Raw genomic sequence first — 13248 nt, forward strand, 5'->3', positions numbered from 1 at the left:
CTGTAGGGGAGAGTGGGGTGAGTTGTGCCAGCGGGGAAGTAGTGCCACCCCTTGTTTCTAGAAAACCATAGAAGAAATTGGAAACGTGACCACATTTTTTTGAAGAGCCATCCATTTGACTCATCCTGCAAAGAAGGGAGACACTTGGAATGAGATGTAAGCACATTAAAGCTCAAAAAACTGAGTTTTGCCTTTCAAAGTAAAATTTCTATGATCAAGGTTTTTTGATTACCGTACTTTCCGTACTATATGCCGCACTGGACAATAAGCTGCAGGTGTTATAATGTTTAATTACCATATGTAAGAGTTCGTGCACAGAGGGGATTGTCGGGAAAGAGATGGCTGCTTGAGGAAGCTCCCACATTTCAACCATGGACATATAAAGAAACAAACAAGTTGCATATTTGCATAACGTACGTAAGTGTTACCATTTTGTGCAATAGTAGCTATTAGGGATGGGCACGAGTGTTTTCGCTACTCGTGTGATCGCTTGCATTCCTCGAGGATCAATCGATTCCTCGTTAAACTTTTTTCTATTTTTAGGACGCAACGCATCTGTCTACAGAACAACGGTTGACCGCAATAAAGCGCTCAATGCTTATGTCAAACAGTCACAGTTGCCATATGATATTAAGGATTTATTTTCCACAAGTTTAAAACACATTTTCCTAACTGAAAGTAATTAAATAAGCGGGCCACAATTTAAACCGATCGAGTAGGTCTGCGGTGGAGAGAGAAAAAAGAGAGAGAAAAAAAGCATGGGCTGTAGTTGGCTAACATTCAAAATAGACATTTAAAATAAGAAGGGCAGCAAATACAATACAATTATTGTCCTACAATTTAAACACATAGATAGGCTAAATAACTCACCAAAGCAGTAGAAGTAGTAGGCTATCCAACCGCGTAATGCTCACTCCTGTCCGTGACTAATTACCGCGACTAATTCCTCGTTAACGGAACGTTACACCGTCGGCTTTTGAATCTCAATCCTATATTCCATAATAAAGGCTTCTTAAATGTCGTTTGCTCGAATGTGCCCGAAGTCAGCCTGGCTTCTTTACGTGATTTTCCAAGTTTTCCAGCACCGCATTCAGCTCCGCGGTGCTGTGGAGACCACACACTGGCTGCGCTGCACGGAGGTGGCAGTTATTTGCGGTTTCTGTTTGACACAACGCTTAGTTTATTTAACTTGGATCAAAATATTTAATTTTGTTAAACTTTATATCCGTTTTGTGCCGTTTTGTACACGTATATAACATTTTAAAATAGGGGCGGCCCGCCGGTCGGCCTAAAGGCTACAAACACTAAAAAAAAAAAAAAAAACGATTTTCCTCATCCACCAATCGAGATCATTTGAAACGAGGAGTACTCGAGTACTCGATTACTAACGCCCATCCCCAGTAGCTACAGAATATATACTGTGCTGTGTAATAACAGGGTCGAAAAACGGGGGAAAAGTCGCGGCTTGTAGGCCGAAAAGTATGGTATTGTGTCTGAACAATTATAGACACGTTTGAAAACATTTGACACATCTTTTAGTGCTTTAGTCTGCTACCCTTTGTGTCGATACAATGTTAGCACTAAACTGCTGCATCATGCTAGTTTTTCCAAAATGCTGGGGTTGGGCTGATTTGTGCCAAGGGCCTGGGGTGAGTTGTAAATGTATTTATAAAAGCATATTAATAATAGTTCACACTGACCAAAGTGCTGTACATAGTGCATTCAGTAGGCAAACAATCAACGTAAAATAACAATAACAAAAATAAAATAAAAGACATAAAACCCAGACATCCACATATTAGCTAACAAAACTAGTAGTGCAGATACATAGAACATAGAATAGTGTAAGATAGTGAATGGGAAGGAAAAGCCAGGGTGAGATGAGATGATGAGATGATGAGAGTTCAGATGGCCAGAATGATGATGATGTGTTGTGAGCTTTGCAGGTAAAACCACCTCGACCTGCTAGGCCTAGTTTAAGAAAATTGACCTTCAATCTTTGTAAAATATTTACTTTACATAAACCTTAAATTAGTAATTTTCTAATGGATGTGTCTTGCTATTATATAGCATTACAGTTTATGAGATATATATCAAAGGCACAATTTACCCCAAGGTATTCTCTCCAAAGACACAACTTACCCCGCACCGGGGGCAAGTTTTACCACAAGACCACTTTTTTCTATAGCTACATTTCTTAAACAGTTTATTTCAGATCCAAAGTTATTATTGCCAGGGATGTATCACATCCTGAAATATACATACACATTTTAGTTGGAGACATTACTGTCAAGGCCTCACTCTAAAGTCACTTTGAGTAAAAAGTGGCATAACTTATCCCACTCTCCCCTACTACGTTCTACAGTTTTCATAAAACGTTTTCGACACATTAAACGTTTGACCTAATGATGAACATTAGATGAAAAGTAAAGGAATTAGCAACATTCTTACAATTCATCTTGAAGGTGACATGAATGTGTCTATCAGATTTCATGACAATCCATTTAATAGTTGTTGGGACATTTCACTCAAAACCACATAAATGCCAACCAGTCAGATGACCAACGTCAACTGGAAGCTGCACACAATGTCTGTGCCAAATTTCATCTAATTTTGTTTAATATTTCAGTCGGGTCCAGAGCGTTGGACTGACTGGCAGCCTTTTTGCATACAATAAAACACATTTAAACATACATACGCACACACACAGACACGCAACACACCAATCTCTTTATTGCGGCCTGCAAATAGAGCTCTTGGATTTAGTGACACATTATCTCTCTGGAGAGTGTCTAGAGACCACCAGGTCAGAAAAAGACAGGGAAGGAAAGAGGGAGAGAGAGAGAGAAAGAAAGAGAGGAAATACTTGGGAAGAGCATGATATTGATGGAGAGGGGTAGTCCATGTGTTTACAAGAGTGTGGAGTTGCAGAAAATAGTGATACAATTTTCTTAGAAACCACGTGGGTGTCTGTCATTACCAGGTCTACATACTATACCTGATACGTTGGACGTTCGGATTTAATGCATATTCCCCTGTGAGGAGAAATATATATATAGGTAGACGGATGAGAGATATGACATATGAGCAGGGACAAATCTCAAAGGGGCAACAATCTTTGACGTTTGACCGTTGCCGCATGCTTTCTATCAAATAGCACAGGCCATAGGAAGATTGTGGCATTATGTAACAGCATGCATGTGTGTTTGTGTATATGTGAGTGTTTGTTTGTGCAATGTTATGATAATGATAACAGATATCGCTGATGTAAAGAAAACAGCAGTCGAGAAGAATGGCTCGCTTTTTCTCCAGGAAGCAGTTTTAGGGAGGGCTGTTGAGAGGAGAGAAGAAAAATATTAGGAAGACGTAGTTGAGTTTAAGTGAGTGGGTGAATCACTGAGTAACCTTAAAAGGCCACATGATCTGGCTGGTAGACTGAATGAGCAAGTGAAAGGGGGCCTCCGGGGTTATCTCTGTGAAGCGCTGCCGTATTTATAGATCAACTCAAAAAAGATTTGCTGCCCCCCCCCCCCCTGCTAGCCAACCCCTCAGTTGCCCCTCCCCCATTTTCAATTAGCCCCTGATGGGTGGAGTAATGCAATCAGGAGTTACTACAGCTCACCCCGGAGCCTCCCCTACTCAGTCTGCCCCAGACTCCGCACAGGCACACACTCCTCAGACAGGAAGGTAAGACTTGACTCTGTTCAGCTACTCCACTATCCATCCATTTCGCTCGTCCATCTCTCCACCCATTCATCCTTTCATCCCTGGTCTTCATTCACCATGTCTTCCATGTCTCCGGGGCACAGCTTCTCGTTGTGCACCTGGCATCCTCCTGTTCCTGTCACCTCCACATCCACTCTCTCATGTTGTTCTCGCCTCTTTTCACCTGCCCAGTACCTGCACTATTTAACCCACTCTTTTCTCTCCACCACTTTTTGTCCTGACTCCCCCTTTCATTCAATACTTTTTTCATCTATCTATGCCCCCCAAAACTGCACCGCCCCTGTTAACTAGAGCTCATTTCCACCCTCCTTTCTTTCATTCTCATCAAGCTCAACCTTTCCTCAGGCAGAACTGTGTTGATCAAGGTGTCAGCTCCTCACTTGTTATAACACATAACTGGTCTGTTCTCTCGCTTTGTTGGCGCTTTACAGCATTTGATGATCTTTATAGCATTTTGGTGTGATGCAATTCCATGTAAAATAAACTTTCCAAGTGTGAAAAAAGGTGTGATAATACAACATCACAACCAAGGGATTTGAAAGGTTTCTGAAGATATTTCTGGTAGAGACAGAGTGTAAATGTGCAGTAGTCTGTAATTGTGTGGTCCTTGGAAGGGGTCAGTTGGAAGTGCAAAGTTTTTATTTATATCACATGTCCTTTAAGTGGGGAATGTAATACAGGATTTAATCGAAAACATTTCAATGTTCCCCTTAATTTGATATTACATTTAATTCCATTATCCACTTATCAGGCTGTTACTTACTTATTAGTGGCTGTAGTTTGTACTTATTTAATTGACGGGAAATTTCCCCAGAATGGTTACTTCAGAGAGTTGAAAATCAATGTAAAAAAACTGTTTTTAGAGGTCTCACTGTCTTTAGATGGTGGGGTAACACTTAAAAACATCTGAAATTATATGTAATGACTTGTAGATTAAGGAATCTCTAAATATATCTAAGTACACAAGATGATATAATTGCCTTTTCAGCTATACCAACAACTGAAATTCCTTACAAAACAACCCAATATAAAAAATAAAATAAAATAATTTTCCGGATGAAACAAGTGCCTTTGAGCACTGGAGTTTTCTGAGGATAGACCAGGCAGATCAGTCATCAAATTGCCATCCAACTGGTCGAAGCTCAGTTTGGCATCACACGCTTTGAACCGAGAGACTCCCAGATGGGCAGCATCAAAGGGACACCCAGGAGCTAGGAAACAGCTGCATGACGTGTCTGAATAGCTGAAGGTTTTATTTGCGGCATTTGAGATTATCCTTTTCTTATTTTAGGAATCAGATAAATCCTTATATAAGCTAGGTGAGTCATGGCGGGGGCAGTAGACAATGAGGGAATGTGGGAGGGGTCGTGAATAACTTGGGAGCAGAAAGGACAAGCAGATTAAACGTCTTGTCTTGAGCCACATAAAGGATTCGGGCCCCTTATCCAGAACATCACAAATCACTGTCAGATTCAGAGATGACATATTGGATTACTAAAATGGGAATACACAGCGATCATTAATAGAAGAATGAAACAGCAAGATGGAGGGAATTACAGCAGAGCAGCTCAAACTAAAACAGGAATGCCTAAATGCAAGAAATTAGTCAAATGATAGTAGTTTGTTTGTGAGTGAGTGACACATAGAAATCCTCTGGTGGTCTCTAATGCTAACTACACCTTTAGTCCCCCCCCCCCCTGCTTTTTTCCTCGTATCACAAATATATACACACAATCCTAGTTTATACACAAAATGCTAGCTTATGCTATCCTCGGTCAACAGGGAGTAAGTGTATTTCGACGCAGGTGGGATAACCAGAGGGCTTAACAGGCGGACCACAAACAGCTGCAGATTTTGAGTGACCATTATTACGAGTGCTATTCAAACCCACTGACACAATGACACACAATGACACACACACACACACACACACACACACACACACACACACACACACACACACACACACACACACACACACACACACACAAGATGATAGGGATACGGTGATCTGGTGCTGACAACTGGAGGTGAGGCGGTGGATGGATCAGTGTACAGTGGCATGGTGAGCGTCGGTATGCAACAGGGCAAAGGTTGACTGTCTCTAAGCAGGACTGATAGGAGTTATATATACCCTCCTCATCTGTCACCTTCTCCTTCTGTCACCAAGAACAAAATGAAGGACTGCTGAGAGATCGGAGCGATGAAAGGGGGGGTTTAGTGCCAACAGGAAAACCCCTTTAATGTGATGATACTCAATGAGTCCTAGAAAACATTTATCGCTTGGTATTTACGATCTCTAAGAAATGTCTCCTCGCCTGGGTCAGAGGCACTGCCAACATGCAATGGGAGTAACAAGACACAAGCTATCTCCCGAAGCTTAACAGATAAAAGTTGTTTCATTATATTTAACATTACCTCAGTTTCCAAATGGCGTCACATATTTCTGACTGAACACTTTTCCCCCCCTCTCCCTGTCTGTCTGTCTCTTTCCCTTTCCCTCTCTCTTTCAGGTGAGTGACCCTGGGTCAAAATGACCGAGCGCTACGACTGCCACTATTGCAAGGAGTCCCTGTTTGGGAAGAAGTATGTCCTGAGAGAGGAGAATCCCTACTGTGTGAAATGTTATGAGAGCCTGTACTCCAACACCTGTGAGGAGTGCAAGAAGCCCATTGGCTGCAACACCAGGGTAAGAGACGTGACCAAATACAATTGTGAGCCCAAGACATGCTCTTTCTGACTGGAACACAAATCATCATCATCAAAGTCGGCCCATAGTACTTACTGCTAATCTGATGTGCTTTTAGGATCTGTCCTACAAGGACCGTCACTGGCATGAAGACTGTTTCAAGTGCTTCCAGTGCAAGCGCTCACTGGTGGACAAGCCCTTCTCCACCAAGGATGAGCAGCTGCTGTGCACCGAGTGCTACTCCAATGAGTATTCCTCCAAGTGCCACGAGTGCAAGAAAACCATCATGCCAGGTAGGAGGAAGAGGGGTCCTCTGAATTGATACTAAGAATTACAATGGGACCAATATGGATGCAACATTTAGGAGATTCAAATGATTTATGTACACAGTATAAGGAACAATCGAGATCACGTCTATCCATTATGTGAACTGATGGTTCTTGTAATATTTTCTTAAAAGCAAGACCAGAATTTTTTTTATAATTGTATATTTTTGTCTTATTGCTGTTATCTTTGCATCCCTACTAACTCCACCTAATTCTCCTCTGAAGGCTCCAGGAAGATGGAGCACAAGGGGAACAGCTGGCACGAGACCTGCTTCACCTGCCAGCGATGCCAGCAGCCCATTGGCACTAAGAGCTTCATCCCTAAGGACACCAATAACTTCTGTGTGCCCTGCTATGAGAAGCAGTTTGCCATGCAGTGTGTGCACTGCAAGAAGGTTAGACAGGGCGACTGTACATACCATAAACCTCAACAGTGCAGCTGACTTCACTCAAAGATCCATGATTCTGATGAGTATGTGCAAACAAAGTAAAAAAAGTAAAAACTACAATATGTCACTCTTGCTCCCTCTTGTTAGCCTATCACCACTGGCGGTGTGACCTACCATGACCAGCCCTGGCACAAGGACTGCTTCTTGTGCACTAGCTGCAAGCAGCCGCTCTCTGGCCAGAGGTTCACCTCTAGAGATGACTTTGCCTACTGTCTCAACTGCTTCTGCAACCTGTATGCCAAGAAGTGTGCCTCCTGCACCACCCCTATTAGCGGTAATTGAATGATATCAATCTATTGTTCTATCCCTCAAACTGAGAAGGATCACTTAGAAAAAGTTTCTCCGTTGTTTTGACATGGGTTTGCTCTTGACTTTCAGGCCTGGGAGGCAGCAAGTACATTTCCTTCGAGGAGCGCCAGTGGCACAATGACTGCTTCAACTGTAAGAAGTGCTCCGTGTCCCTGGTTGGCCGTGGCTTTCTCACGGAACGTGATGATATCCTGTGCCCGGAGTGCGGCAAGGACATCTGATTTCTTCTGATTGGTTGGCAAAGTTATGATACATGATATAAAGATACAATAAGTGCTATCGGAACGGAGAGCATAGCATCAATAGAATCTTTACTTACACCACGCATTACTATGAATGTACATTGTTTTAGGCCTTGAAATACCAACTACTAACAGTGTTATATGAATTAAATTAAGTTTATGTAAGTTTTACTAATAAAAAACTGCTGACATGGATGAAACAGCAACATGTTAGCAGATAGGCACTGTATGAAAAACATTTTAAAATAAAGCTAATATATAAGACTATTCACTTTGAAGTGTGGTAAAAATGAGGGCTTTTTTGCATGGATTTGCTTGACGCTGTAATTAGTTAAGTGAATGACTTCTGCTGTAACACATTAAAAAAATAAAACTTGTGTCACTACTCTTTTAACTGTAGCCTTGCATGAATGCACATGAATTTCCAAATTATTCATTCAAAAAGGAGGAGTCAAAATGCTTCCAACTGCAGATTGGTTGGTCAGAGATATTGCGGAACTCAGATTTCCTTTCATTATTTTTAACCGCAAAGTACATTAAGAACTGTAATTTTACAAAACTGGGATATTAAACACAGGTCACCAAGGTGCTGACTAAAATAATAAACTATTTTAAAAAGTCAGTCATTGTATTGAGACAATTTATTAAAAAATGTTTGGTACAAACATGACACTGGATTTGACAATGGTTTCAAAGTCCTTTTTGAATCTTGTTCCTGTGTGTTTTGGATTTACTCTGTTCACAGCCATTTCAAAGACAGCAACTGCAAAGTCCACAATTCTAAATAAATACAATTCAAAAAGTAGTACTTGGATTAGATCAATTTTCTTTCTTTTGCCTGAATTATTAAAAGGCATTCATGAAATACATTATTGTAAATTACCTGCTTCCTATGTGTCCAAATGGAGATTAAGCAATCCAACTGTGTAATGACGTGATTTAATCTCCATGTTATGAACAACATATGTACAATACCACATAACTGATTAATATTCAAAACCCTGACCAATCTGTTACTCCGCACAGCGGCTTGAAAAAAGACAAACCTCTGTGGAATGAGTTCATTTAGAAAACATAAATGACCCCCAACTACTGGTTCAGCAAGTTCATGTTCAGTTTAAAGGTGGACTCGGCAATTATGGAGAATGTTTGTTGTCAAAATAACTATTTGTTAAAACCAGTGATAATGATCTTCTACCTGTCCGTACTGTGTGCGCAGTAAGAAAATTCAGTGTTAATAAACAGCCATGTTGCTAGCTATGGTTGGCTCCTTTCTTTACATACTCTTTCTTTCTTTTCTTGACTGTGTATTAACAGATTTTTTTTCAGTCCACACACAGTACGTATTTTGACAACAAACGTTCTCCAGAAACCCTGACCCCACCTTTAATCTGCAGTTTGATATCTTTTAAAAAAGGTGCATTGAAGAAACAGATTTTTCTTTTTACCACTGCCTCATTAGAGCATCTAAGATATGCATCACAGCCACAAACTCAATCTATGAGAGATTATAGTATTTCTTTCTCAATCAACCCAACCTACCAATTATGGGATTTTGAACAAAACCCAGGCAAGAGACTCATCCATCTTACTCAAACCAACATGTGCACAGAAACAGAATATCAACGACCATAACCCCCGCAAACAGAAGTCATGTTTGCTTGTTTTGTTGTCTGTAAAGGCCCCATGTGTGGGACTTGACTGATGATCATTGATGGTTAAGGGCACTTGAGGTTTGTGGAAAGTAACAAGGAAGCTCTGGACTTCAAAAAGCAGGACCATCTTCAGAGCCCTACCCCGTCCTGACAGTTTTCAGAACTTACTGAAAGCTGCGAGGCGGCTTCGACACAGAGGTAAAAAGGTTTGCATCCATTTTGTGTTTTAATAACTGGGATATCTATAAAAGGGGAAAGAACATGTAGTGGGAAATACGTTAGGGTTGAGCCTGAGCTCCCGTCAGCTCTGTATGAACAGGGGTCAGATGTCAGGGCCACGTCACATGCTGGATCTTTTTCTTCACCTCTGGAGTCATTGCATCCTAAAGAGATGGAAGGTGAAACATCAGTGTTTGGACAAATTATCAACATATAATGTTCATGTACAGAGGCCAAGACCGGCCATGTTTGAAAATGATTTGTCATGGTCTTTTTCTCAAGATAAGGAGTTCTATTTATTGTGACCTTGAAAAACAAAAGGCTGTTGCTATTAATAATTGTACTTATTACAATATGACGTGATCATTAACCCGTTATCACAAAAGGTTGTTTATGATTATGTCTTATATTATTCTCCAAAATGATAATGAGAAAAAAAAAAAAAAAATTGCTTGCAATCAGTAAATAATTGAGAGCATGACGATTCTAAGTTTCAGTAAAAAGAAACTGCGTTACCGATCCATTAAGATTTATGGATTCATAACAAATTGCTATCATGCGTTTTCTGACTGAATTGATTTAAAAAAAATATTTTTTCATTTAACTTTTATTTATCCTCGAGAGACCAATTGAGGGGTGACCCTCATTTTCAATGACGTCGAGTTAGACACAAATAGACACTAAGGGCCGGTTTCGCAGACATGGATTAAGCCTAGTTCTGGACTAAATTGTACTTTCAATGGACAATCTCCATTCAAAATTCCATTTAGTCCAGGACTAGGCTTAATCCATGTCTGTGAAACTGGCCCAATGTGTTCTTACTGAGAGTTCAGGCATTGGATGATGATCAAGGAAAAATGCTTCAGCGCCTGAGGAAGCTTTGTGCGAAACGCGTTGCTCAAAATAAATGATATCCTGCAAGTCACACTACACAATGTGGTAGTTTTTCCTTGATGTCTTGATATGTTTGCCGCTCACCGGCACCTTTTGAAAACATCCAGTGCACAAGCTTTTTTTTTCTATTTTCTGATAAAATTATAATGTTGTAACTTCTAAATCATACCACTGTGTGAACAATTCTAGTTTTTCTAAGGGTGTGCCAATTATTATTTGCAAAGTTATTGTATTTTTCAATATACTGCTGTGCATATCAAAGAATCACCTGCATTGTTCAAGGTGAAGTCAGCGATTCTAGAGAATGCTTGTTGTCAAAATCCCTTTTTGTCAAAATCTTTGATAATCTCCTAACAATAATATGCTACCTTTTGTTAATGTTTGTGCGCTGAAACAAAATCCAGTGTTAATACACAGCCTATACTCTCTAAACAGGCATGTTGCTAGCTATGGTAGACCACTTTTGTTTACATACCCTTTGTTTACATACCAGTTTACACAGCCTAGGCTGTGTATTAACACCAGATTTTTTTTCAGCGCACACACAGTAAAGACAGGTAGCGGTTAGTGAGGATATTGACAAAAAGTGATTTTGACAACAAGCCTTCCTCAGAATCGCTGACTCCACCTTAAAAAGTATTATATCAACATTAGCTAACACTACTTATAATACAATTAAATAGAAGCATCAAAAGTAATGTAGTTACGGACATTTGCTTGAGTCATACAGTCAATTTGCCTGCACTGCACAAGTGAAGAGACAGAACAAAAAGTTCCTACCAAGCTTTTTGCTTCTCGTTTCAGGTTTGCTGTGTCTCCAATGCAATGAATGGATGAGGAAGATGTGTTTCCAGACAGCTTGCGGATTGGGCTGGAGAGGTTTGCAGCAGGTGGAGGTTTTAACCTGTCTGACACAGTGGTGGTGGTGCCCTCTGGTTTCTTGACTTTTAGTGGACCAGAGTTATTAGAGCTGCCATCAAACACAATCAGGGGCCTTTTTCTATTGTGATCGTTTCTGGAACTGGAAATGACCAAACAACAATGACAAATACAATTAGTTGTTTACCCTTGAATCGATTAAACAAATGCCCATAGTAAGGGCTGTATTTTTTTTAGCAAGGGCACAGAGGAAAGGAATGTTGTGAGGGCATTTTTTAAAAGCACACTGAGATAATCCACTCGCCTGTACTGGTCTGGTATTTTGGTGACTACCCATAGAGGGTCTCCCATTGTTTCTTTTTTGTGTCTTTGCAACATTTGTGCGAGCATTTAAGTATCAGGTGGCTCTCTACTTGTGTGTTCCTATATATTTTTATTTCTTTATGTTGCATTATTGAAGGGAACCTGAGAGTCATTGTTGTGCATGTGACAAATACATTATATTATATATTTTTTTCTTTTAGATATCCAAATCCAAATTTGTCAGAATCAGATCAGAAGTGACACTTAGATTCAATATTTTTAAGAGTTTTAAAAATACTGTTACAGATGCAACCAACTGCTGGGTGACAGTCAAAAAGGTAAAGTTTATTTTATTTTGAATTACCGTATCATTCAGATTTCAGTACACAGGAAGATAGAGTCAGTAACGTACAGAGAACCATGATGCCACACTTGAGCGGCCTCACTGGCCTTTAAAACCACATTAATACCCATGTAAAGTATATCATTGTGAGTGTCTGACCTGAACCCCGCTGGTGTGTCCCTCCCCTGGCTCTTCTCCATCCTCCTGCCCCACCGGCTGCGTGGTAAAGTCCTCTGCGGTAGCGGCATGACATGCCGCAGGTAGAGCTCCGTCAGCCGGTCCCGATCCTCACAGCCTCCCGTACTGACACGTTTCTGGTTCAGACCGTTCAGACAGACAACACAGTTATCTCACCTTCTAATATGCTACAACGAATATTAAATGTGACTTGTGACGCCTGATGCTCAGCAAACTGCTAATGAATGAGCTAATATGTAAACAGACAGGTGTGCTAACATAAGCCTGCATCCTACTTTAGCTCTACGTTAAGACACTTTTCACGTTTGCCTCCCAACAGTAACTCACTTCGTCTAATAACAGCTTCATAAACTCTTCAGACAACAGCTCAGGGTGCAATAACAGATCAGCGTCCGAGTTACACACAGCTTTCCCATCCTTTCCCGTGGAAGTCGCCATATTTGATGCTCGTCTATTTCCCGGCATGCACTTCGTCATAACAACAGAGTATGCCGGTTCATTTTTATTTTTATTTCTTATTATTTAGTTATTTTATAATTCATTTGTTCAAAAATTAAAAACGCATAGTGGCATTTAAAAAAATAAATAAAATAAAAGTTTTAGAAAAAAAATATTGTACAGACTTGGCTTTTCTTGTATACCAATTTTACACAATTCATTATTAATCTGATCTAATTGATATAACAGTTAAATAAATTAAAAAATACATGAACATTTTACTAATGATGTCTGGACGTTTTGTAATTCCTTTTGATAAAAAATCTATTGGTGCATTTTTTTTTATCAGGAATAAATCCTCAAGATCCTTCATTGTTGCTCATTTCACATGTCGTTCTCTTTATCCAATGTTTTTAAGTATACTCATTATGTGCCATATGCAGCTCAACACTGAAATCAAACGTAATTATATAAATAAATATTTCTCTTTAGGTGCACCTAAAATGCTGCACTTGTCTCATGCAGTTTGAACAACAACTTTCCAATGGAAAGGCCTTAAAAACAAGCATGATAAAAAA

General features: G+C 40.0%; 2 protein-coding genes across 2 annotated transcripts; one reads left to right on the forward strand and one right to left on the reverse strand.

The window, feature by feature from the left end:
* Positions 1-3571: 3571 nt before the first annotated feature.
* Positions 3572-8426, forward strand: fhl2a (four and a half LIM domains 2a). The gene is made up of 6 exons (XM_080038220.1): positions 3572-3687; positions 6240-6415; positions 6534-6708; positions 6967-7136; positions 7278-7464; positions 7569-8426. Exons 2-6 carry the CDS (start codon positions 6260-6262, stop codon positions 7718-7720), a joined length of 840 nt encoding a protein of 279 aa, XP_079894346.1. The 5' UTR covers positions 3572-3687; positions 6240-6259; the 3' UTR covers positions 7721-8426.
* An 829-nt stretch (positions 8427-9255) lies between these two features.
* On the reverse strand, positions 9256-12670 carry cUnh2orf49 (chromosome Un C2orf49 homolog; the record flags this gene model as incomplete). The annotated part of the gene is made up of 4 exons (XM_080038715.1): positions 9256-9779; positions 11290-11530; positions 12194-12348; positions 12560-12670. 4 exons carry the CDS (start codon positions 12668-12670, stop codon positions 9726-9728), a joined length of 561 nt encoding a protein of 186 aa, XP_079894841.1. The 3' UTR covers positions 9256-9725.
* Positions 12671-13248: the final 578 nt, after the last annotated feature.

This window comes from Ammodytes marinus (genome assembly GCF_949987685.1).
Source record: "Ammodytes marinus genome assembly, chromosome: 12".
Lineage (NCBI taxonomy): Eukaryota > Metazoa > Chordata > Actinopteri > Uranoscopiformes > Ammodytidae > Ammodytes > Ammodytes marinus.

Bases quoted from the DNA above. Each gene is read 5' to 3' on its own strand.
- fhl2a (XM_080038220.1), top strand. From the start codon at position 6,260: ATGACCGAGCGCTACGACTGCCACTATTGCAAGGAGTCCCTGTTTGGG. The intron at 6,709-6,966 runs GTAGGAGGAAGA...TCTCCTCTGAAG, and splicing joins CAAGAAAACCATCATGCCAG to GCTCCAGGAAGATGGAGCAC. The intron at 7,465-7,568 runs GTAATTGAATGA...CTTGACTTTCAG, and splicing joins CTGCACCACCCCTATTAGCG to GCCTGGGAGGCAGCAAGTAC.